The sequence below is a fragment of the Dermacentor albipictus genome, chromosome 9, assembly GCF_038994185.2.
Source record: "Dermacentor albipictus isolate Rhodes 1998 colony chromosome 9, USDA_Dalb.pri_finalv2, whole genome shotgun sequence".
Taxonomy (NCBI): domain Eukaryota; kingdom Metazoa; phylum Arthropoda; class Arachnida; order Ixodida; family Ixodidae; genus Dermacentor; species Dermacentor albipictus.
The window spans coordinates 107,154,592-107,181,323 of NC_091829.1; the positions used below are offsets into that span (position 1 = coordinate 107,154,592).

The following is a 26,732-nucleotide window of genomic DNA, read 5'->3' on the forward strand; positions in this document are numbered from 1 at the left end:
TGCTCCCATAGTCTCCCGCACGTCGCTGGCGCACAGTGCTTGAACTTGGGCGCAGTCTGTCTGATTATGCGCCAGTTGTGCTGTCTGTTTAGCATTTCGACCCTTTTCGCGGTGGTGGTGGCCTCAGGAAAACCTCTTCGAAAGTCTTTGGCGGGTTCTATAGTATTCAAGCTAACAGCTCCTGCCTCGCACCAAGTACCAGTGGGTAAATATTCTACTTCTTGGACATTTCCAGGTCGCCGAGGTGCGAAAGACGGGTCAACGCTTCTGCGAAGATACCAACAGTATCGTTAGGTAGCTGCACTGGGGGTTCCAGCACGCCTCCAGTATTTTCTGTTCGCACAGCGCTCGGGTAGGTCTTAAGGAAGTTTCTGCGGAACAGGTCCCACGATTCAAGCATGGACAATTGATTCTCGAAGAATTTCTTCGTGTTGTCTTTGAAGGAGAGGTACACATGACGCAGCTTGTCTTCAGAGCTGCAGTTGCTGAAGGTTGAAATGTCTTAAAGTTCTCGAGTCGGGTTTCTGTGTTGTCAGATGAAGCTCCACGGAAGGTAGGTTGTTCCATGGGTTGTGGCAACAGGATGGCGGCAGGCAATGCTTGGTCACTAATGGTGGTACTTGGCTTAGCTGCACTTTTCTTGGTCGGCTGGGATGGAGGCCCATGCTTCAGGGGCAAATAGTGTACCCTGCGGCTAGCTCTCGATAATCCGGGACGGCATTGGCGTCGCGGTTGGCTGGGGCAGTCGAATGCATGGACACAAAATCACCTCAGCCAGATGTCACGGTGTAGTGACGGTTAAAAAAGAGGATGAGCCCTTCCAGGACACCGGATGTGCTCATCACCGACTGAGGAACTATTCCCCAAGTCATTGAATGAACGAATGAATGAATTTATTTCCATAAATATGCAAGTTTATGGAGGATATAAGGAAAAATGTTGCAAAAGAGCAACTTGACTACTCCTTAAACCTTCTCGTGACAGCAGCAGCAGAAACCAACACATGGCAAAAATAAGGCTAACAGAGAAAGAACAAAACAAAACAAAACCACTAAACGTTCTCATTCAAGTGTTCATACAGCAGATAGCAATAGAAAAAAATACATAGCTCAATAAAAAGAAGCCTACTTATACAGAGATTAAGGGCTAATAGGCACGAAAGTTACTTATTATGTTGTTTTTACTGCAAGAAGAAACATCAATGTCGTCGTTTATTAACTTGTTTAATAATTGCGCTAAAGTGTATGAAAGCTTTTGTTTCGCATAGTTGGTGCGTGGGTATGGCACAAACCAATTTCCGGAAAACGAAAAATACGATTAATATTAGTGGCAGATGTTGTGCCCCAAACAAGGCAGCCGTAATTTAGGTGGCAAAAAAAAAACAGAGCAATAGAGTAGAAGTTTTACCTTCTGTGGAATCTGTTTAATAGTGAAAAGAAGACCTGAAACTTGAGAAAGCTTGTTTGTTAAAGAAATAGTGTGACAGTTCCAAGACATATCATGATCAAAGAAAACACCTAAGGTTTTAATGGAATTCACGAGCGTGATTTTTGAAGAGCCAAGTTCAATGTGATCCTTCAGGAGAGCATTCTTATTCTTGGCATGGAACAATATTGCTTTAGTTCTTCCTTTGTTGGTTTTCAATCCATTTTCGGCAGACCAAGTACATAATTTTTAAGCATACAATTCGCAACTGTAAGCAGTGTTACAGCATTACTTGAGAAAAACAACCCGTTTGCATCATCAGCATATAAAATAGGCTTGGTGTGAAAATATACATCAATATTGTTAATGAAGATATTAAAGAGAAGAGGTACTAAAATGGTACCCTGCGGAACGCCAATATAGACTGGTTTAACTTGGAATAAGATGTTATTAATTTAACAAAATTGGCAGCGATGACACAGATATGAACTAATCAAGTCTAAAGCGACGCCACGAATACCATAGCGATTCATTTTATGCAACAAAAGCTCATGGTTCGTAGAATGAAAAGCCTTGCTAAAGTCTATAAAATGCCTAGAGTAAGAAGGCCTTTATTAAATTTATCTAAAATGAATTCTTTTCGCTATAGTAGGGCAACTTCAGTAGACCCATTTTTACGAAAGGCAAACTGACAATCGGTTAAAACATTTTTGCTTTTTAGGAAATCAGAAATGCGTTGAAAAATAAGTTTTTTGTAAACCTTTTGAAAATACGAGGAGAATAGAAATTGGTCTATAATTTGTCAACAATTTCTTATCTTGTTTCTTGAAAGAGCTAAGACTTTTGCAGTTTGCATCTGACGTGGGAATACACCGAAAGAAAGGCAGACATTGTAGACGACCATTAATACAGGCGCAAATAAATCTAGGACTTATTTCACAGGTTTAATCTGAATATCATTGACATCACAAACGCTGCTGTTATTGAGTTCACTGAACTTGCATAGTAATGCAGATACGTTCGTTGGATGCAAAAAAAACTGAATCAATGCAATAAACGGATAAGTAAGAACTAGCATTCATATTGATAGGTGCACTTGCAATGTTGGTAAAGTAATTGTTAAGCGTGTCAGGCAAAAATACGTCTGGAACTACGTTGCCATTTTCCAAAATACCTGTTGGAGGCAGATAATCAGGGACACGATTCAACAAAACGTTGGCCCGCTTCCACAATTTTTGGCTGTCATTCCAGCAGAATTGAAAGTACTCAAGTTGAGTGTGGTCTTAGTCTTTATCGCGGCGCAGCTCGTTTGTTCATTCGTTTCGAAATGATTTAAAAACCTGCAGGTCTTGTGGATACCGGGTTTTCATGAAATTATTATATAATTTTATTTTAACTTTGATTTTACGCAGCAATTCTCTCGTGATCCAGGGCCTGCAGATTTTCGAAGAACGCGAAGGTTTGGTACGAAGTGGGAAATGTTTTTTGTAGCAAGCCCGGAAAGTGTGCACGAATGTTTCATAGACAGCATCTGCATTATCCGCAGCAAAAACTACCCCCCTGTTAATCAGCTGTATTTCATTTGGGAACTGTGCAAGCTGGTGCATTGTAATTGGTTACATTTGTTTTCTCTTTTATTATTACGGATGAGACTTAGGAAGATAGACATGTGGTCGCTTGAACTATACGTGTAAACACCGGCTTTTATGTCAGCTTGGGGAAAGTTTGTCGAAAAAAGGTCACTAGAGGTAGATGTGTAAGCCGAGACCCTGGTTGGAATCAAGATAGGATTATGACAGCCATATGGCTGCAACACAAGCAAAACGTCACGACTTGCTGCGGTATCAGTCAACACGTGAATGTTGAAATCGCCACTGAAAACAACTCACAACTTATTGTAGAACACGTGTATATGAAAATAATTTCTCCAGAAACGACAAGAATCACTCGACATTTCCATTAGATGAACGGTAAAATACAGAAAAAAATAGTTCGTGCGTGCAGCACAGATAAGACTTCACAGTCACCATCAATGCAATTTACTGAAAGCTTTGAGGCTTTCAAAAAAAATCAAGTTTATCTTTTTTATTTCTAGCAGGCTGGCAGGCTAGATGAAAACATTTAGTCACCCGACTAAGACAATTTCCAATATAAATAACAAAATCTGATCGAGGTAACTAACCTGTGAAAGACATATCGGTAGGAGACAATTATACGTCAAACACGTTTTATGATTTCAGTTCATCAAGGTCGGTGGCACAGGTGATCGTGCACGCATGATTGCCTTCTTTTTCCTTACAAACACTTTTCCGCGACGGTGTCAAGCGAACTTGAAACCATTGGCACTTGCCCAGTTTTTAGCGGTCTACAAAAGCGCCCTGGTATGGACGGGTAGGTTTCCAGCATGGAAACACCTTTTCTACTGTTGGCAGTACTTTGCATACTTCCCACAGTACGCAAAGTACTGTTAGCAATGGACATGTTAGCAGTGGATGTCGACGTCGAACACAAGACCTGAGAGGTAGTCTTCCCTATTTTCCATGTTTTCACCTGCACACGCTTTGATGCAGAATATAATTCCAAAGTGGATCGCGTTCACCTAATATGCTACCGCAATATAAAGAAAGCCATGGAAAAACTTTTTGCCGATGCTCCTTACTCGGAATGTCCAAGAACCACGTGGCATTAAACACATGAGACCACGAATCCCACTGCATGTATGAATTACGACATGCCGTGGTGCGTGCTTTTTGACACGTTTGTTAAGTTAGTACTTGTGCAAAAATAATGTTCTCTCTGTTGTTGTCTACAGCACTGTAGTGAACTTGTACAATTGTAAAGTGCACCACAGCTTTTCGGGAAAATCAGGGAGAAGCAAATTTCCAGATTTTTATTCTAACCAGTTTGAACCCCAACACAGTGGTTGAAAAAAACTACGATTCTCTTTGACTTATTACAGTTTTCGTGCACAAACTGAACAAGAACACAAACAATTCGGTTCTTGCTGGTTGCTAATATTTGTGACCATAAGAAGTTCAAGCAGGAAATTTTACTGCATTGCTTTCTATTGTTGAAAGTAAGCTAGTATTGCTAAATGCAGTGAATTCTAGTTCTGCAGATTATAGCAGTGGTTGTAGCGAGAGCGTTTGGCGAAGCTGGTATTGGAATAAGGCCTGATCACAGCAAAGATTCCGGGAGCGTACCGATCCAAAGTAGTAGAGGTTTTCAGCGCAAGTCATGTACTCGAAAAAGATGTCTGTCTGCTGACAGAAGCTGACCCGCTGGTGCACTTGGTAGCGCTGGCTGGCAACATCGTAGCCGCAGACTGTGGCCGCACCACTGGTTGGAGCCTGCATCCCTACGGAAATTAAACAAATTGCTAAATGAACCACTGCTCTAATACAATGCACAGCGTACCACCATTAAAGAAACGAAGGAAATTAAGAAAGAATTTATTCGAAGAGGGAAATATTTCTGCTACTTTGGCAGAACTGTCCTCCTGCCATCTTCAATGTAAATTAAGCAGCCCGGCTTAACCAATCTTTCGCTTAGTGGTCCACCACCAGTTATGAAGCTAGAACAGATAGTGATTCTTGACTTTAATCTTTAGGATATAGTATACAGTGGCGGTGTATATTTGTTGTTTTCACTGTGAGGCTGCGAAAAAGCGGTTATAGCCTGTTAACCTAATGGACGAACTCGTTGGTACTTGTGCACCAAGAAGAGTGTCATGCATCAGTGACAACAATGACGAAATGACACTGATAAAATCCGTGAAATATTTAGTATGCGTAATCGTACATTTCAGAGTAATTTCTAGCGCTCGCGGGGGTTTGAGATTGTACACTACTATTTGCTTCGCGCTGCAGGAATCTTATTGGACTCGGCTGCTTCACTATCCGACTAGCGACAGTGTTCACGACGTGCCGAGTAGATTAGACAGGTCTCGCGCGAAAGCTTTAACCGAAAACAGCGACTAGTGGCGAAGAAGGTCACCGGCAAATTTCAAGCTCTAGTGAAAACAGGGGGAAGTGGGTGGGAAGAAGCTCTATTGAGTGACAAAATGACATTGCGGCAGTCCGGCGCAGATGCCGGTTGCCTCACCACCATATCTTTCTCACAGCGCAGGCAGGATACATTGCTAAATATTTACCATAAGAACGGCGCGGTGATGTCAAGGAGAAGGTGCCATTTGGGCACTGTACACAGCGACACTAAAGTGTGTTTGGAGTCGACAAGCCGAAGCAAGAAGTCCTTGTAATCTTCTCGCCACCATATTTGTGAGCGCATCTGATTGTTCCTTTCTACCTTCTAGGAAGAGGCTATATGGCCCAGCAAGCAAATCGAGAAAGCTCGCAAAGGGCACCCAATGGCTGGGTGCATCGAACATTGGCAAGGAAAGCCTATATTTGGAGTCCTACTCTGTGAAAAATTATTTCCTAAAAAATCAAATTTTCTTGCAGCTACCTTGCCAAATTTTAATAAAGCTCTGTTTTATATTTCAGATTTTTTATTTAACAAGTTTTTTTCTGTATCATATTTCCAGATTTTTTTTCATGTTGAAAAGAGTTATCTGTTTTCTGTTACGGAAGAATTAAGTTCTAAATCTTTCTGTTTTTTATTAATTTTTTTTTTATTTTACAGGAAATGCACATGTAAAACAATATGCCATTTTGAGGAACAGAAAAGCTTTTGTTTTCTGTTAATATTTTCTTGAGTTCCACATTTCTTTCGTCTTTCAGACAGACAGACAGACAATGAACTTTATTTGATCCTGAGGAGCTTCAGCGGAGGCCCCTATCGGGGACCCGCGCAAGCCGCTGGCCGCGTCCAAGTCGGGGCAGGAATACCGTGATGTTCCGCCCTTTCTCGGACCCTCTGGATTGCCTCTAGTTGTGTCTGGAGCGATTAGCTCTGGAGTGCCTCTTCCCAGTCGGCTTCCCTGGAGAGAGGGCCGTTAGGTAACGCGGGGCATTGCCAGAGCCTTCGTCTTCCAGTGTACGAATATTTCATGTCAATTTTCTATCGTCATGAATAGTGGTCGTACCAGGAATGTCGCTAAGGCCAACATTTCGAAAACGATTTTCTTTCGTGAAGGAAGTTCCCGGCATGAGTACGAGAACTTCCTTTCTTGAAACCTTGACTGCAACCTACATTGCTTGTTGGACCACTGTTTATCAATTGCAGCCTCCATCTTCCTGTGAACTTCCGTCCTGCTTGAATTTTCTATCATTCCTCACAGAAACATTTTAAGGTAAGAAATAGCCCGCAAATACCTATTTTATGTATAAACAAAAATTAGGTGGCATGAGAGGAGGGGAAAATAATTAACTATAGGGAAAAAGACAAAGATCACACGTGGCAATAATGTGCGTCCGCTTCTTTTTTTTACTTTGCTCAGTTTTCTTGCACTGTTGCTAAAGATGGACAGCAATTTCTGTCGCGGTGGCTATAAGAAAGAATTTGTAATTTACGACGTTGTATGAAAAAACGAATTCTTGGTTTATTTTACACCGAAAGGTCCTTCGATACATAAATATGAAAACCGCCGTATTTATATGTCTGCTGAAGCGCGCTAGGTTAAGAAAATAAGCTACATCAGGTTTTCTCCAGATATCTTAACAGATTGAAGATCTATTTCCCAGGCCTTAGGTGAGCGTCCGTTTGCCGTGGATCACACGCGTACGTAAAGTGGGAAAAACATAACAAAGTACATGACCTTGAAAGGCAAGGTAAGTAAAGTGCATAAATACGCGGAACTTTTTGTATAACAGACATTGATAGCCAGTTTACTGAACCATGCCGAGCGTGTCATTAATATTTTGTTAATTACTGCACGTATGCACGCACAAATTTTCGACGGACAATAGCATCAGGAAAGATGTGCCCTGTGGATTAAGCTATAGTGCCCAGATATTGTGAAGTGCACATTGAAGAGATGCGCGTATACTGAAAACGCCCATACAGTCGAATGCTTCATTTTTTGACGTAAAAGGAAAGTTTTGGGTGAAGTCAGACATTGGTTTAAGTATCGTCCCTGATTGGCAAAATAACAAAATCGCTCTTGTCTGAAAAATGGTTATTCTATTTGACTTAACGCTTGTTTTCTTTTTCATAAACCAAGAAACCAAATATTTCATAGAGCCGCGGGTGACAAGCAGCTGGTAATGATTCAAACAGTGTTTTATATGATGCAACACAGAAGAGGCCAGCTACACTTCGTTTCGTATAAAAAGAGAAAAGTGTTTTATTTTAAAGGAAGAACAGCTGTTGGCTAAATGTGACATATGTAAACAAAACATGAACAGTGAGTCTGTACTAAAGAACTAGCTTACATATCAAACCATAATGGTGCTGAAAAATTTTTCAAGGTAGCCTCGATAATACGCTTAGGGAAGCTTTTGCTTTAAAAATGAATTGTCAAGACACCAGAATATGCAGACAACAGCTGGTGCCGGGCGGTGTTTCTTGATCGAGGGCTACACCTTAGTTCCTCTCTGAGGGTTTTGTGCAGCGACTTAGCCTAAAAATAAACTTATGCTTTAATATTGTGTACTTATGGCAGCAGCATAATTGTACGGATCACAGCGAAGCGCTCTAGCACAAGATATTTTGTGAAGGGTAGTGAACAATGCCATGCAGAGAGTGCCTGCCTGAGTATCGTGTGTGAAGACACTTATCAAATATTTTTATTGTACCAGGAAGACAACAATTTACTATCAAACAACTCAGGAATATTAGTACGTGGAGTGTAAGTGGCAGCCTACATAGATAGAAACAATCAGCACTTGTCGTGGGATAAATTGTGTACGCGCTACACACGTAAACACACAAAAAGACACATATACACCGTCAACACACTGAAGACAACGACGAAGTTCGAAGGAGGCTTGTGGGCTTTTATGGGTCCATCTTTTTCGAAGCTTCCGAGCCTTTTTTGGCCATCTAGTGGTGCAAACTTGACATTATCTGATCCGTGAAGATGAGAAGAGTCAGTGGATACCTGATTTTGAGGTGGGCCACCACTTTTTTGGATTTTATTGGAACCTTTGTGCTCGCGCCACGCTGGCCGAAAGCTAGCGTCTTGTAGACCTAGCGCGGCATGGCAGCAATGCACGTTGAAGGGGAAGTGCTCCCGGTGGAGGACTTTACTGAAGACAAGGGATGGCGGGCAGTGTGCAGCCGAAAATCTAGAGCTACGACGAGGTCTGGATTGGGTGATGACGCTTCGTCAAGCGAGATGCCTGAACGACGGGGTGCAGGTGAACGGCGTGGAGGCTCGGCAAGCAAGAATCGCATTGTGATGGCGTCGCGCATGCCGCTGATGCCACAAGAACACATCAAAAGAGCCATTCACCCACTGGGTGGACTGAATTCGGAGAAAGTTAGCTCTACAGTGGCGGGCAAGGCAATCGTAGAGGCGGCAGGCCTCAGTATTGAGCAGATTAGGGAAGATGTTATTTGCCCTAACTTTATACAAAATATCTTGGTGGCCAATACGCCAGAAAGGAGCAACGCTGAACGATTTGTGAGACTCAGGTCAATCAGAGTGGCAGACAAGGATTTTGAAGTCAGTGCGTATGAGTCGGCCCCAAACAGTACGTATAAGGTGGTCATTCACAATGTAGACGTTATGGATAGCCCCGCGACCCTTGAACGGAACATTGTTAACGATCGCCATCCGATGGCTATGGCGGTCAAATGAATAAAAAACACAGGATCAGTTATCATTGTGTTCGACGGGTTAAAAGTGCCCAATTTCGTCAGATATGGGCCAACTCTGGTCCGGTGCTTCCTGTATCGAAAGCAGTTGGATGTATGTTATTTGTGTGGCAAGCTTGGACATCGGGCGGATGTCTGTCCGGCGCCCGATTGTTTTGAATGCCGAGAATGCGGGGCTCGGAACCCTGAAGAGCATCACAACTATGTGCCTTGTTGCAAGGTTTGTGGTGGACGACACCGGACCGCGGATAAACAATGCAGACAACGATACCAGCTTCCCTACGTCGTGCGTGTTCGACGACAGCAGAGAGCCAGCGCGGAGCTAACGGCGGAGCAGGAGGCAGCCGAGATGGTGCAGCTGGTGAGCGCCCGCCAACGCTCTAAGAGATGCTCGCACTCTAGTAGTCGCTCCACGTCGAGGCAGCGGCCATTGTCTGGGACTCCAACGACCCCGAGCCGATTCGTTTCTAGGGTGGCGCGGGTGCGCTTACCTGCAGCTGGTGGACGGCGGCGAAGCTTTAAGCCAGACCACCTGGGCTGACAAGGTCAAGGGCGGCATCAGCGCCGGCCGAGCGCGCGAGCAGCGCCAGGCTAATAGGGACAGGGATAGGATTGCGCAATTGGGGAGAGAATCATAGCTTAAAAGCAGCCATGGACGGGCTTATCAAAGAGATAGCTGAACTTAGGAACGGTTTACCTTCCGGTAACAGCGATAGCTTAGGACCAGCTAGGAAACATGATGACTCGGTTGAGGTACCAAGGTCTGTGGAGGTCGCAGCAGAGAACGTGGCGGACGAGGAGACGCCTGCTCCGAAAAAGAGGGCTCGATCCTCGACTGTGTGGATTCAGGGCAAAGTTGGTTCCTAGCTTAAAGCAATGATGGCGACATTGCAAGAAAGTGTATATCAGATCATTATTAGACTGGAACAGATAGAAGAACTGGAAAATATCACCGATCAGAGAAAAGGCGAAATTGAAATATATCTAAATGAGACGGTGGTCCCTGTTATGGAGTGGGAGTGCAGTCGGCTGCTAGCCCAGCAGGGTAAGTCGCCGAGTGGACTTGAGCTCAAAACTAGTTCACCAAATTTCTGTGGTCAAGTTGGGTCTATTAAATAGTTCATTTTGTACTTGGCAGTGGAATTGTAGGGGGGTTCAATCATAAGAAGGCGTCTCTGCAGCAGTTTGTTACAACGCATGGTGTTAAACCTCAAGTTATCATGTTACAGGAAACACTGATGTCTAAGGTGACCTTAACGGATTTCAAAGCGGAAGTTAAGGATAATGAACAGGGCAGAGGATTCGCTACTCTCATTAATAGGTGGTTCGCGTATATTAAACATGATCTTCAAATGGCGGATTGCACGATTGAATATATTACGGTGGAGGTAATTTTAGGTCGGCAAAGGTCATGTCAGATGAGCGTTTACTTGCTTAACCTGTACAGTAGCCCCCGGGACACGAAGCAGAGTTTCAAATCTCTCTTGACCAAGGCAACCAATCTGGCTAAGAATGCACTGTTGCTTATTGGAGGGGACTTCAATGCATCATATCATGTGTGGAAGTATGTTTACAGTACTATCAAGGGGGAGAGGTTATGGCAGCAGGCACTAGACTTGAATTTAACTCTGATTACAGACCATTCGTATCCCACCAGATGTGGCACGTCGACATGTAGAGATTTGACACCTGATCTCACTTTTGTTCGGGAGGTGACGGATCCGTTCTGGTCCAATTCTAATATAGATTTTGGTAGCGATCATTACATACTTATGATTACTTTGGTAGTGGCTAATAAAAAGGAGCGCACATTCAGGGTGGTTGACTGGGGTGCATTTAGGAAAGGAAGATCGCAGAGAATCGAAGATGAGGGAAATGAGTTGACCTTAGAACGGTGGACTAGTCAGCTTAGAAGTGACGTTGAGGCGTCCACGAAAGAGGTTCAGACCGATATTGACACGGAGCACATGGGTAGTCGCCTGGCGCATTTGTTGGAAGCGAAGCAGCCGATGCTAGCGAGGTGGAAGGGTCAGAGATTGAATAGAAGGCTTAGAAAGCGTATAGCAGTGGTTAATCAGGAAATTGACGACCATTGTCGGGTACTGTGCAAGCAGCAATGGGATGAAGTATGCAATTATATTGATGGTCGCATTAGCAGGGGAGGCGCCTGGAGTTTGCTCAGACATTTGCTAGATGAGACAAACACTAAATCTAATCAGAAGACTGTAATAGGTAAGCTGATCCATCAGGCGTATCGGGACTCCACGGAGCAGGAGTTGCTGAATCATTTGGCTAAGAGACACCTTCCGTTAGAGACCTGTCACGATACACCTGACGTGATTTTGGAATATTGTGGGGACGAAAATGGATCTATGAATGAGGAATTTACTGAAAGTGATATACGGATGGCGCTGCAGAATCCTAATGATCGATTGGCATCAGGGCCGGATGGCATTACGAATGAAATGTTACGGAAGGCCATAGGGCTTGAAAATCTCAGACCCATTTCCCTGACACCGTGTTTGGGGAAAGTCGCGGAGCATGTCATTTTAAATAGGCTAACGCGTTATGTTGAGGGCAGTGGGGTCTTTCCGCACTCGATGATAGGATTTCGGCCCGGCGTCTTGACTCAGGATGCCATGATCAGGATTAAGCATGAGCTCCTTGACCGGCGGACAAGGGATACTAAGGCACTAATTGGACTTGATGTGGCAAAAGCTTTCGATAAAATCCGACATTCTTTCATTCTACAGGTGCTATTGGACTTGAATATGGAGCAGCGGCTTTTCCATTTTGTCAAGGCTTTCCTTATGGATAGAAGGACATGTCTCAGGTTTGGGGAGGTAAAGTCGGAAGTCTTTAAATAGTGTTGCTGTTGTACTCCCCAGAGATCCGTACTCTCACCTATGTTATTCAATCTGGCGATGTTAAAGTTGGCTAATACATTGGAGACTGTCCAGCATATTGGCTATTCCATCTACGCGGATAACATTACTATATGGAGTGTCGGTGGTAGTGATGGAGAGCGTGAGGCTAGGCTGTAGAAGGTGGTAACGCTTACTGACGAGTATCTGGGTCTCGTGGGGCTCAAGTGCTCCACTAAAAGTCAGAGCTGCTGATTTTCAAATCTAAGAAGCTAGGTCGTAGGCTGAAGGGTTGGGTACCGGTAGTTGAGCCTTGCATTAGAATTCATACTAGGGAAGGGTCGGTGATACCCAAAGTTGAAGCAATCAGGGTCCTGGGTGTTGTACTTGAAGCGAACGGATCGAACATTAGAACCATTCAGCGTATTAGCAAGAAGACGGAGGAGGCCATAAGACTTATAAGAAGGATCTTTAATAGGCTTAGGGGCTTAGGAGAAGGTGCGATGCGCTTAGTTCATGCAGTTGTTATGTGTCATTCCTCGTATGTGGCAGCTATGCTAAATTGGAATAGGGGGCAGAAAAATAAATTGGAAGCATTACTCAGAAAAGCCGTCAAGGGTGCGCTTGGTCTGCGTATGGCTACGTCAAACGATATGTTGTTACGACTAGGTTTGGATAATACTTTGGATTAAATTGCCGAGGCTCAGCGTACTGCACAGAGGGAGCGGTTGCTAGGTACACCAGCGGGTAGGTATATCTAAGGGTCAATTGAAGAATCGGTGGCTGTTTCCCACGATAGGGCGCCCCTACGCGAGTTGAACGTGAACCTTAGGCCAAATATCATGGTTCGTCCGTTTCTGCGGAATATGCACCCCATGCACAACGTAGGGAGGCGGGTCGCGAGAGCTAGGGCGTTGTTGCGAGAGGCAAAGGATCAGGAGGACGAGTCTGCGTTTGTTTACGCTGCATGGAATAATGGTAAAAATGCTTATTCGGTGGTGGTGGTAGATGGCAAAGCGAGCGTTAGAAATGCCGCTTCCATTTATACGAAAGATCCAGAGGTTGCTGAACAGGTGCCTACTGCTCTAGCACTAATTGATTCAAGAGGAGTTTTGTGTTCAGTGACTCGCGATCTGCGATTAAAGCCTTCTCTAGAGGACTTGTTGCGGAACCGGCTATCAGAGTGCTGCAGGGTAGGGATATCATTTCGCATACAGTTACTTGGTTCCCGGCGCACATGGGAACAGTGGAGAGTGCCCCGTGTAACCTCAACGAGGTGGCGCACAGGGAGGCACGAGGATTAGTGTGCCGTGTACTCCCTGAAGGGGCTGGATCTCGCGCTTCTGAGTACAGGGACCAACTGTTAACCTACTCCGAAATCACCAAGCACTATTACTTAGGGTGCTGGGCATTCCCCCTGCCACATTCTGAATTAAATGGGCCACAGACGGTTACAGTAAGGCTTCTGCAGACACGAACGTACCCTAACGCAATCTTCATGAATAAAATAATCCGGACTGCGGGGTTTCAGTCTATTGTTTTAAGTGAAGGGTTTGCTCGATTTAGAACATATGCTTTGGCGCTGCTTGGCGTTGGCCGGTGATGGTTCTCGAGGTGAACAGTGGTGGCCGCGGATTCTGCATAGTGAAGTGCTGGCGGACCAACTCCGGGCTGTCCAGAGGGCCCGTGTGACGGCAGCGGGGCTCGGCCTCTCTGCACCGACGTGGGAGTGGCTCGCATCAGTCCCAGACTGATACCTCAGGACCTAAATAAAGTTCTTCATACCATACCATACCGTCAGCACACATGCTATTCCATGTTGATGATTTAGTACAGAGATTTAGCTACTCTTCGTCAGAGTGAGGAAGTGATGCTAGCAGAGGACATGCGAGCAATCTTTTTGGTCAACAGCGTGACTGCAGCTTATCTTCGCGCGTCGGGTACTAGCGCCTTCGTTGATGGGCGTTTGAATATGCGCAGATAGTACACCAAGCCATGTCGTTCAGGCTTCCCGCTAATGATTGTCGAAATGAAACGACGTATAGTCACTGGTCAGACAAATAATTTGTACAACGTTAATGCACCAAAACACTCGAACCGCAGCAAATAAAACGACAAAATCAATACTGGTTGCCATGTGCCCTCATATGAACCGCTTGATATGGCAGCATTCAAACATGTAAAAAAACTTAAAAGGTTACACAACAGAGAAAATAGTTGCTTTTTCTGGCAACTGTTGTAAACTAAACACATGATTGTTGCTAACAGCTGGCGTCGCTGAGTGAGCTTTGTTGACAACTCATGCACTCTTTATTTTATGGCAGCCAAAGCAGAAACCTTCCGAAAAGGCGAGAATAGCCGATGAGACATTTTTCAAACAGACTGGCTAGCCCTTACGTGTACTATAAAGCGAAACTAACTCTACGTTTAAGACTAATATCATATGTGGCTCACAAAGCGCCACGCCCAATGAAATGCCAGAATACGTAGTTCCTGAGTTTTCTCATTGTCCGCCTTAGTTTTCCTTACGGGCGTTGGAGCCTTCTCCTGAGTCGTGAGTGTGCACAGATTACCGGGTAAAAGAAGACGTCCTGCACAGTTTGTAAGATACGTGATAAGAAAACCAATCCCCTGTTAAAATTAGCAAAAGAAGAACTACAGCAATGTAGACACGTGTTGTATCGAAGGGCCGCCATCTTGAATACAGTTTTGACATCAAAGCAGTACCGTAGAACGGGCATCGTGCGTGATGTATATGAAAACACCATGCATGAAAAGAAAAATTATACTCTAATATGCTATTGTAGATATTTTATGCAGCTGCAATAAATTAGAATGGTTACGCTTTATATTTGGCTTGATTTATAGGCTAGTAGAGATCAAGAGCAGGCAATTTATGCAACATTTCCTTAAATTTGCAGCAGTTTCTGACAGTGTACATGGAAGTGCTTGCTCGAAGAGTCCCTATTGCCTGGATATCCCAGTGACATAACGGGGCAGAGAGCTACAGTGACGTTTCACTTCGCGAAATCTGGTGACGGGCAATCGTATGGGTGCTATAGCGCACACAGATCTATCGGCGCTCGGTGCACTTAGATGGCTAGACTTTCCGCATCACAGATGGCTTTCGAACTAGGGAATGCCCAGTACTGCCATACGCAACAGTCACCGGAGTAGATCCTCCCCACATGCACATATACACACATCACATTCGATGGCCGCGGACACTCGCTGTCAAAACGCTGGCCTGATGAAGCGCTGCAGCAGCAGCGAGCGAATTGACCTTCGCGCTGTCTATCGCTTCAACGCACACTGAACGGTCAGAACACAGCACGCACTAAGGTGGGAGCCGTCGGCGCACGTAGATTCTGCCCCCAACGCCGATCACTTTGAGGATACGGCCGGCGCGCGGCCATGCAATACGTAGCTGCTACAGGCCCCCCCCCCTCCCCCCCCCCTCGTCTCCAACTCGGTAGGAAGCCAGCGTGGTTCTTCCGCGATTTCCTGTCTTGCGCGCGCGATATTGAGCCGCTATCGCCGGCTCATGGTTACACGCTTTCACTCGGAAATACAACTTTGGGCGCGCGGGGACAATACTGTCACAAAACGAATCCGGTACGTTGTTTCCGCAGACCGCACCCACAGCAGCTACCAGAGGACGTTTCGTCTCTTTTCTCCTTCCCCGCTTCGCTCAAAACTTTCCCCTAGGTGGTGTTGCTTCGCGGCGCACTCAACACACACCTTCATATTTTCCCCGGCGCGCACATCTCTTGTCCACCTGCAGGCACTTTACTGCACCGGCACTCGCTTGCTTCGCGGCTTCAAAAATCGCATCGACAGCTGCACTGTTGGTGGGCTAAATACCCATACGTGTAAAAAGCAGAGTATGGCAGCGATTTCACAACATCCAGCACCGCATGGATGTTGGAGCGCCCGGTTGATTCTATAGCACTGACGAGGCGTAAGGTTTCGTTGGTGCGTTGGATTGCTATTTTTGCTCGTTGTATTTCATACCTTGTAGGTCCACGTATATTTCAAGCGGCCATACAACAGGCGATATATATATATATATATATATATATATATATATATCGCTTGTTGTATGTTGCCTTTTCGCCAAGTGCAGCGTATTTGCACATATGTCTGTATATAGCTTCCAGTCTGCGACTTCTTAAGAAACAAAATATATATATCCTCCTGAGACCCGGCTATGGGGATTTGTCCAATATATTGGACATTCAGAACTGAGACAGTACTCCTGTGAGAAGGCTTTCATCCTCATAAAACCACGGTGTCCTACTTATTGGACACCTGCTTGCGCCATCTATGCAGCTATAATGAAAATACATTGTTGAAATTCCCGCCGAAACAGTTCCAAAATGGCGGCATTCTGCGGCGCGGCGTTTTACGGCAACTGCCGGAGAAGCAAGCACGGTTTCTCGTATTTCTACCTGCTTTCAGGACATATCTTTGATTTTATATTAAAGTTAATACAACAGCGTACGCGCAGAATACGGTATATAAACTGTTCGCGCGCTTGATTTATCTTACGCTTCCTTTGGTTTCGCGTGTCCATTACGTTGGACGCTAGGACTCAACCCGGTTTCTTTTACTGCTCTTTTGTGATGGCCTTGTTATGAACAGCAGACGAGTACTGTTGGCATTTAGTGGCTTGTGGACAAAATTGCGTCTCTTTTTTTCTTTAGGGGACCGGCCTCGCGTGTCTGATGAATTAAGCCGATACTTTTCTTTTTTCAATCCGTGGCTGGGACCCACAAGACACCTGTCGCAGGTGGTCTCGTGAGGGAAAAACATATCGATATCCCTCTACCAGATATTGTGCGCAAGTACAACGTCAACATGGGCGGTGTTGACAAGGCAGACCGAATGAAAAGTTACTACAGGATAAAAGCACGCGTCAACAAGGGGACAATCAGTCAACTTTTACCTCTTCGACATTGCCCTCATCAACTCCTGGGTGCAGTACACGCGGGACATACGCTCTCTAAAGAAACAGTGGAAAGAAATACTCAAATATATGCAGTTCTGCCAATCTGTTGCTGAGACTCTCGTGGCGCACGGAAAGAAGCAGGATGAAACGGAGAGTGAGAATGAAGCCGAGTGGCATCCGCCATCAAAGCAGGCTCGACTGTCTCCTCGAGAACCCCAAGAAAAGAGCACTGCCCACTGCTCAATGCTGCCACACGGCAAACGCTGCCCGTTGCAGACTACAGGGCTGCGACATGAAAACAAAGTTTTTTTGCACCAAATGTCGGCTCTTCTTCTGCTTTACCAAGGACACAAAGGTGTTTTGAAACTGCCCACAGGAAGTGAACACAAGAGCAAAATTTTCGTTGAGCAGAGGAATGCTCCTTTTACGTACTTTATTCACTACTTTGCGTTTCGTGTTATTAAAACATTTTTGCACACGAGTTTGAGCGCAATATCTGCGGTACGTCATTACGTGCGCGCTGGGTGAAAAAAGACCGGGTAGCATCCCAGTGTCCAATATATTGGACATCGCGCTGAGCTGAAACTATCAGGGCTGTTGAAAAAATATTTAACACTTTTCCCCTTCTCAACCATACTGACTTATTCTGGAAGTTTGGGAAAAATCTGTGCACCAAAATACATCCCGGGTCTGAGGAGGATATATTCTGGGGGAACGCGACTCTGTAATATCAAGTTTTTTTTAGAAAGTCGTGGTGGCCGTCCGCCATTGCCCGCTCTTCGTAATGCGCTAATGGCATCCACCGCAAGCAACCACCCATCAGGTCAGCTTGTTCATTCTGTAGACCACAGAGAAGATGAGCTAGCAAGGAAAGCAGCGATTTGGAATCAACTAGATACAATGAAGAGATAGACCAAATGGACTTCAGTGTTGCCTCTTGTAGCGTTCCTAGTTAAAGGACACAGTAGACTTAAAGCGTTGCTGTGGAACTGGCGTCCATCTCGTCTACATTTATTTCTCACTTCTCTCTTCTCTTCTTCTGTCCCCCCTGTTCCCGCGCTTCTTCATCTTCTATTCGAAGGCTCATACCGCTTCACCCTTCCAGGTTTCTTTTGCTAACTCCTCCTGGGGTAATACTTGAAAACGTTTCCAATCGAAGCACATTCAACTGAGCCCCGTTCACCAATGTACCACACAGTCTTCAATATTCCTTTCTGAGTGGCTGTCTTGGTCACAGAGTAAGGACCATAAAATTTGGCACTGGATTCTCTTACTCCTTTCCTAACTAGGATGAGGTCGGTGCCTTGAATGTCTGGGATAGCTGAGCAATGTCTCTTGTCAAAATTTTTTTTCATTCGTTTACGGTACCTCTCCTCCTGTGATTTTTGTTTCCTTTCCTCGACGATCTTGAGATTGTCTAACAGCCCCAGTTCAAGGTCCGCTTGAAGAATAGGGGTCTCTCCTGAAGAAGCGAACTGCGGGCTGCATCCCAAGCCACTGGTGTAGGAGCGATTGTGATGTCTTACAGCTGCTTCTAAAGAGCATTTCCATCCACCAGGGAAACTATCGTACATCCTGATGTATTGCTTCACATCTCGTATAGCACGCTCTGCAAGCCCATTCGCCGCGGGATGGTATGGTGCACAGAATTTGATTGATATATTGTGGTCTCGAGCCCATCTTGCTAATTTTTCACTCTTGAACGCTGGTCCGTTGTCACATACGATCTTTCTGGTTGTCCTAAACATATCCCGTTTGAGGAGGGCGATGACACTATTCGCATCTTCTTGTCCTGCCCGTGCCGCGACCATCCTGGTGCACTCATCTATGGCCAGAAGAAAAGCTTGCGTTTTTCGGACTCCTTCTCGTTTCTTATTTAGCTCGGCAAAATCCAGGTGTATAACTTCAAAAGGCACGTTCGAGTGGCAAGGTATTATCATGGCGTCTGTAGGCTGCTTGTATTTCACTTTGTTGACTTGACAAATGTGGCATGAACGAACGTATTGATTGACGTCTTCTTTCATGTGAGGCCACGTAAATCTCTTGACTAGCTTGTTGTATGTGCGCCAAAATCCGTCGTGTCCTCCAGATTCTGGGCTATCGTGGTACAAATAAAGCACCTTGGGAACCAGCGTTGGCGGGACTTGATAGCGACCTGCCATAAAAATTAATTGTTCAGTGCCTTCCCACAATTTTACTTCATTGATTTCTTCCGATTGTTCTTTATTGGCCTGTATCATCAGTCGAGACAATGCATCTGCATCAGTCAAAAGGGGTCCAGGTCTGTGGGAGATGGTGAAATCAAACTGCTGCAAGTAGTTCACCCATCTGGCGATACGTCCCTTAGGTTGGGTCATATTCAAGAGATGAGTGAGTGCCTGGTGATCCGTGAACAAAGTAAACTTCGCACCTTCTAGGTACGTACGGAAGTACTGAATTGCTTTAAGGACAGCAAGAGCTTCCTTTTCAGTAGTGGTGTAGTTGACTTCAGGTGGCTTGAGGGTGTAGCTGTAGTAGCCTACTACATGTCGCTTTTCTCGGCCGGATGCTTCTGGACATTTCTGGTACAAGACTGCACCTGTTCCATAATGTGAGGCGTCGGTATTCAGTTCAAAGGGTAAAGTGAAATCTGGTATGCGTAGAATAGGGTCAGCAGAGATTCTGTGCACCAGATCACGGTAGACTCTCTCACATTCCTCATCCCACTCAAATGGAACTTCTTTCTGCGTTAGGCGCGTGAGGCATCTTGTTTTTATAGCAAAGTCTTTTATGAAAGGTCTGAAATGTCCGGCTAATCCCAAAAATACACGCAATGAGTGGACGTCATACGGTTTAACCAGTTGGGATATTCTCTCGATGGACTCTTGTTTCGTGCTTTTGGTAGTCCCATCAAATACTCTTCCAAGAAACACAACTTTTCTTTGAAAGAATGCACTTTTCTTAAAATTAACCTTGAGTTGTGCCAAGCTCAAGGCATTTAATACCTGAGAAAGGTGTTCCTGATGTTCAGCCTCTGTTTTGGAGAAGACGATAATATCGTCTATGTACACGTTACAAAAGACACCCAGAAAAGGCTTCAGGACTTCGTTCATAATCTTCTGGAACCATGCTGGCGAGTTTTTCCAGCCGAAAGGAAGCCGGTTATACTCGCACAGATCAAAGGGCGTGATAAAAGCAGTGTACATTTTTGTTTCTTCGGTTAGCGGGATCTGCCAGAAACCTTTGCACAAGTCAATGCGTGAAAAAATCCGGCAACCACCCGTCTCATCTATAATCGTGTCTATCTTCGGCATGGGAAATGGTATAAGGTCTGTTTGGCGATTGAGAACCCTGTAATCTGTGCACAGTCGGAAAGTTCCATCTTCCTTCGGCGCAATAGTTATGGGAGAAGCGAAGGGTGACACCGAAGGCCGGATTATATCGGCGTCTAGCATCTCCTGCAATTCTTTCTTCAACCATATCTTACGTTCTCGTGACATGTTATAAGGTGATTTTCGGATGACGGTCTTGTCAGTTAGTTCGAAAGGCACCTTGTGCGACTTCATCTCTTGTGGATAGCTTCCTACGCATACCAGTTCAGGGTAGGTCGTTGCAATATCTTCCGCGCACTTGACAATTCGCAGGTTATCTTTTCTATCTTGCTGTGTCTCTTCCCTTGATAGTCCTTCCACTAAAACTGCATCGTCCCAATATACGTTGATTTTTAGTTTCTTTATGTCTGGTCTGGATAGCAGAAAGTCGTACGTCACCCCCGTTATCACCAGTACGTCACTCTCTATTTCATGACCTTGGAACTCGATGTTTACTGAGGCCCACTGATTATGCATTGTCACTTTTCCATCGTACCCTTGCACCCGTAGTACTCTTCCACTATGCAGGTGACTTGAATCTACCAGCTTGGCATTTATTATAGACACAGAAGCACCGCTGTCAACCAAAGCCATCATATGTCTATTTCCCACTTTGACAGGAATGTGAAGTAAGCTAGAGCAAGTTAAATAAACAGTCTCAGTTGTGGTCATCGGGTCGGACTGATCACCCTTGTTTATTAGTTTTTTGTTGTCGGAGAATCTTGAGCGTCTGAAAGTATGGGGACAGGGTCGTTGTCGACGTTATTCACTCGACCTCTGGGAGCACGCCAACCCAAGCTCTCTGTACTGCCTGCAAGGCGGCTCGGTTCTCGCGGATTACGGCTTGACCAATCCGCGCCGGTCCGTCTGAAGCGACTGCTTGAGCCAGCGGTTATATTTTCGTCTGAAGTAGATGGTATGTCGTGAAGGCACTCCAAGAGCCCGCCTATAGTTTTAGGTGATCGTGCTTGCGCTATCTTCAGGACTTCCGCGGGCAATCCGTGCATTATTAGAGCTACTATGGCAGAAGGAGGAAGCATAGGCTCGGCCAGCTTTAAAAGGCGGCGTTTTTCAAAGAAATACTCGACGGGGGAGCCCTGCGTGAATTTGAAATTGAGCGCGGCGTCCCATCTTTGCACTGGGTTGCTTCGGAATGTCTTCAAGAATTTTTCCTTCCACTGGTGCAAAGAGTTGCCAACATCTTCAATAATGTGCAGATCGTACCACTTACGTGCAACACCTCTTAAATAACTACGCATGTTGGTAATTTTGTCCTCATTAGAGTGCCATTTGTTCTTCCCAGCGGCATATTCATAGAATTCAAGCCAACTTTCTGGGCTTGAAGACTTGCCGTCGAAAGTATCGGGTTCGACAAATTTAGTCGCCGGCTTCTCAGCGTTTAGAGAGCTTATAAGTGACGTCACCAGTTGGTTTTGTTGCGCCATCTGTTCTTGTTGTAGCTGAAGAGCTTTCAAAACGAGGCTCACCTCTTCTGTCGAAGACCGTGATGCAGTGTCCTTTCGACGCATGGGTTCAAGAACTAATTCGTCGAAGATCGCCAGACGCAAGTTCACTTTCACCGCACCCTTCCGACGTAGTTCAGCAATGTCTATGGAAGCCTTCTCTAAAACCAGGTTCACGAGGTCTGCCGAGTTGAGTTCGCGAGGTAGTTCCACCGCTGGTTCGTCTTGAGCTTGGTATCTCGAAAAGATGATCTTCTCTGCGGAGGTCTCCTCGAGGAAAAATGTCACCCACATGTTGGAGTCAGTTGTCGGCTGCGCCAAAATATTGTAGCGTTCCTAGTTAAAGGACACAGTAGACTTAAAGCGTTGCTGTGGAACTGGCGTCCATCTCGTCTACATTTATTTCTCACTTCTCTCTTCTCTTCTTCTGTCCCCCCTGTTCCCGCGCTTCTTCATCTTCTATTCGAAGGCTCATACCGCTTCACCTCTTACAAAAAGGAAAGAGCCGCCGGTGTTCCTGTGATAGTCAAGGCAACTCAACCTGAGAGCAGCTTGTGGAAAGTAAACCCAAATCTCCTGGCTTTTGCAGTAGTGACAATAGCCCAAGACAAGGTACTCAGCCATCGTCCCAAAAAGGACGGCAGCCTCTTGGTGACAGTGCCCACAGTTCCTGTAGCTAATCGCCTCCTCGCGGTGACTGATGTGCCGGGTATTGCTGTTGAAGCTCGAGTTCCATACTCCTACTCTGTCACGTATGGGAGGGTACAGGATGAACCTGTTCAGTACTCGGATGATGACCTCAAGGAGTATTTGAGTGAACAAAGAATCATCTCTACTAAAAGGCATGTTTCATATCTCCCTAATGAAGATAGCGTGGCAACGGAGACCCGAAGATACTCGGTCCTCCTCAAGTTCCCTAAGGACACCCCTTTACCAAACGGAGTGTTGTTTGAATTTTTCAGTTATACCGTGATGGAGTACATGGGGGCCGCTACTCAACGTTTCAGATGTCAAAGGCATGGACATATACCAAAATATTGTAAGGCCCCATCCACCGCAAGGTTGGCGCTTATGTATGTACATACGCATAATGAGTGCGCGTCACGTTCCTAGCCTCGACGTGCAAACTGGGGAGCTGAGCATACTGCATAATACGGCGAGTGTTCCTAAAAGAAAGCAGCTACTCTTGCATGAAGAATGGAGCAGATCCAAGGTAAAGTGCGGGAACGACGAGAACCACCACGGAATCTGAAGTTGATGTTTATATCTACAAAACCAAGGCAACATGACATGGTACAGCACAGTGACATGGTTTTGAAAAACGCCTTTCGCCACAGTCATGAGGTGAAATCAGCAAATAGCCAATAAAAGCCTTCAAGTGATACATCCGCCATCCAGTAGCAACAGTTACTCCCAAGGTCGCAGCAGAAGAACAGAAAGAACCAAGAAAAGCTGTTAGATGGTAGCACTGTATATTACGTAATAAACATGCTAATTTTAATGAAGTTGGCAGCAATCAAGGCTCTTCTCCGTGCCAATCCGTCGTTTCAAAGCATGCTCGAGCTAGTCGACTTGTTTCACCGCGCGACGCCGCGTTTCTTCAGAGTAGCAACGATGGCTTCCCCAAAAATCATCTCGCGAGCAGTGTCCGGCAAAAAGAGTTTACGCACATGTAGTTTATTCCAGTGGAACGCTCGCGGCTTGTGCTCGAAGTTAGCAGACTAAGTAAATCACGCGAGTGTGTCAATTCTATTTTATGATGATTTGTTAGTCGCGCATCGACGAGCAGTTTGATATAAAGTGTTATTGATTTCTTCATTAAAAACGACAAAAGGGTATTAGCCTACTTCTCGTTGGATTGCCAAACGACGTGCCTGCCTCTGTGATTGATATAACACCGCATGAAAAGAATGAACATAATTTTGTAACCACAGTGATTGCATCTGAAGTGTTTACCCTGATTTGCGCCTACTAGGAACCAAGCTCACCTTTCCACGTGTCACGACTTGATAATTTGTTGACAAGCACTCTATCTCGGCATAATATTTGTGGTGATTTTAGCGCACATAACGACGTCCGGGGCAGTTCAAATGCATGTGACCGTGGTGCTAAGCTGGCGAAGCTTCTCGCAAGATACAATATAGAACCCTTGAGCGATGGCAGCCAAACATACCTGAAAACCCGAAGACTGTTAGCTGCATTGCCCTCGTAATCGCATGAATTGGCTATGTTCGGCTAGTGTACAGATTTCTAGAGTTGAGGCAGCGATCACTACGCGATCCTAATCTCTGCCCTTGATTTTCGGACGTCACCAGGAGAAGTGAAACTGAATTCGGTAGACTTAGAAGCTCACAGAGACAGTCTCGGCTACAAAGGAGAAAATAGCGACAATAGTTCGCTGCCTCAAAGTACCCGCTCTACCAATAAACATTGCAATGTACCGACTAACGACGAAGAATTCGAAAGAATATATGATATTCGCAGGCGTGCCCTAAGGAAGGCTGTGTGTGCTAAGAATGTCGAGGACCCCTGAACTTGTTGACTGGCATAAAGACCATACCGCGCTACCCCATCAAACCGAACCAAGAAAGCTGGAGGGAGTTTTGTGGACCCTTGACATACGAATACCACTGAACAAAATCTGGCGAGCTGTCAGGCGTATTCGCAAAGAGCTGCAACAGCTTTACCCTTTTATCCCTTTTTCATTACATTGCATTACATTACGTCGCTCAAAGAGCTGGCACAGTACTGTAGGATCCTTTCCAGCGGGCCAAAACCCTCTCTACAATTTGCAAGTAATCAGCCTAGGCCTCCTCGAGCAACCCTTCCCCAGACTTAGAACTGCCATTTACAATTGAAGAAGTCGCGGCAGCAATCGGTGGCGCAAACAAGCGATAATCACCTGGCCATTACGGTGTGAGTTATGAAGCCCTCGCAAATATATGCCGCACATCTGGCCCTACGCCTTCTGGAGTACTATAACGTCTCACGGATAAATGGGGAGGTTAATACGGAATGGAAGCTTGCGAAAATTATTCCCATTTGGAGTCAGGGGAACATCCAACAAATTACGCCTCCTTCAAACCTATATCTCTGCCTAATTGCGTAGGGAAGCTATTCGAGAAAAAAATGATTCCAAGCAATTAAATTGGTTCAGGAAAACGTCGAAAGTTTGCCCTTAGGAAATAAATGGCTTCCATCAAAATAGGTCTGCAATTGATGTAATTATCGTTGTTTCATCAATTGAAGAACAATTGATTTGTGGGAACGCACCTTCTGGCACTATTCTTGGACTATAAGGCAGCACATGAATCCGTCTATCGTGAAGCAATACTTGATGCTTTGGAAACCCTTGGTCTTGAAGGACGCCAACTTACCGTGTGTATTCCGGATGACCCCACGGCGCTTTGTCCCATCGAGAAGGGAGTGCCCCAAGGAGCTGTGTTAAGCCCCCTATTATTTAATTTACTCCTCATGCATCTGAAAAAAAAAACTGGCCCCTGGCGTCAGCATGATACTGCATGCAGACGACATCTGCATTTGAAGCGAGGCGCGTTATCTCAGTACCACCCGACAACGTCTGCAGAGAGCGCTGAAAAATATATCGGCCTACCTAAATTCAAGGAGTCTGAAACTGTTCCCCGACAAAAGCTTTGCTATGTCTTTCACGCGGAGGCGTATGAACAATACCCACTAAAATTGGGTAGTCGCACCCGTCCATACGCCAAGAAAGAAACGTTTCTTGGAGTGACGATCTATAGGAATATCACATTATCGCCGCAAGTGAAAAGAAATCTGAGTGAAGATTTTCTCGGTGTCACACTTATTCTGATCTTTAGCCGGATCACAGTGGGGCACCAACTGTCGATCAGTGGTGCTACTCCGTAAGGCCTACGTCGACGGAGCACTACGGTGCTACTCACAGATCCCGCACAAAATGTCTCCCACAAGTAAGATAAAACTTGAGGCAGCATGAAATAACTTTCTTTAAGTATGCCTTGGCCTTCCGAAGGGTTCGTCCCGCTCAGGTACCGTAGCAGAAGATCGATGCCTGCCTCTTCAAGTGCTGCCTTCGCAGGATACACTTCGGATTTACCTAAGGTGCATCCTTCATACGAAGGCCCACTTTTTAAAGAATATTTCTAGCATCTCTACTATATGTAGCTTTGGGCAGGCCATCGCAAGCATGCCTATTTCGATTCCTGCTCAGGCGTCGCAAATTATGCAAGAAACATATTACTTTGGACCCTGTCGCCACTGGAAATGGTGGCATATATCGCTGGAATGAATGCGAAAAAGAAAATGCCCCAAGCGGCAACCCACCAGACAACCTTGGAATATATGCGTAAAGAATACTCAACTGCAACAAACATATTCACATATGGCTGTGCAGCTCAAGGCCGATGATCGTGCGGAGTTCTTGTGCCCTCTACGGGGCAACGATTATCGTTTCGTCTTGAGTGAACATCATCTACGTCAGCATAGCTATGTCGCACTAACGGGGCCCTTGCTTATTTACTTTGACAGCAGCCGCCAAAGAAATGGGTGACATTTACGGATTCAAAAGCAGCCCTACAAAGTATGTGGAACAGGCACAAGCGATGTAATAACCAATCTGCAGCATTTGACATTTGCCTATCTGCACCACAACGCTAAGATTGATGGGCATTGCATCACGTTTCAGTACGTGCCCGGCTATGCCGATATTTCGGGAAACGAAAACGCGGATGAATCTGCCCGAAATGAGTCCAATACTGAAATTTAAGAAGAATATTTTTTTACCAAAGCCGCCGCTTCGAACATGGTAAAAAAACTGCTTGTCAAGAGAGAGACCACCTCGTGAAGCTGCTACATTACCAAGATAGCTTTCTGCGTTATATTGATGCAGAGGTAAAACCGAAAACTGCACGACCACTTGCTCGACATTTAGAGACATTGTACCATCGTCTTCGACTAA

General features: G+C 45.4%; 1 protein-coding gene across 5 annotated transcripts in view; it reads right to left on the reverse strand.

The window, feature by feature from the left end:
- Nucleotides 1-26,732, reverse strand: part of LOC135907182 (phospholipid-transporting ATPase ABCA3-like) — a 326,965-nt gene that overhangs the window by 177,322 nt on the left and 122,911 nt on the right. For all 5 annotated transcript variants that reach the window (XR_010565924.1, XM_065438856.1, XM_065438854.1 and 2 more), the window contains one exon: nucleotides 4,629-4,783. Coding sequence is in view for 4 of the 5 variants with exons in the window: in XM_065438856.1 (XP_065294928.1) it covers nucleotides 4,629-4,783 (155 nt within the window). In the remaining variant the exon portion in view is untranslated. The remainder of the gene's footprint in view (nucleotides 1-4,628; nucleotides 4,784-26,732) is intronic.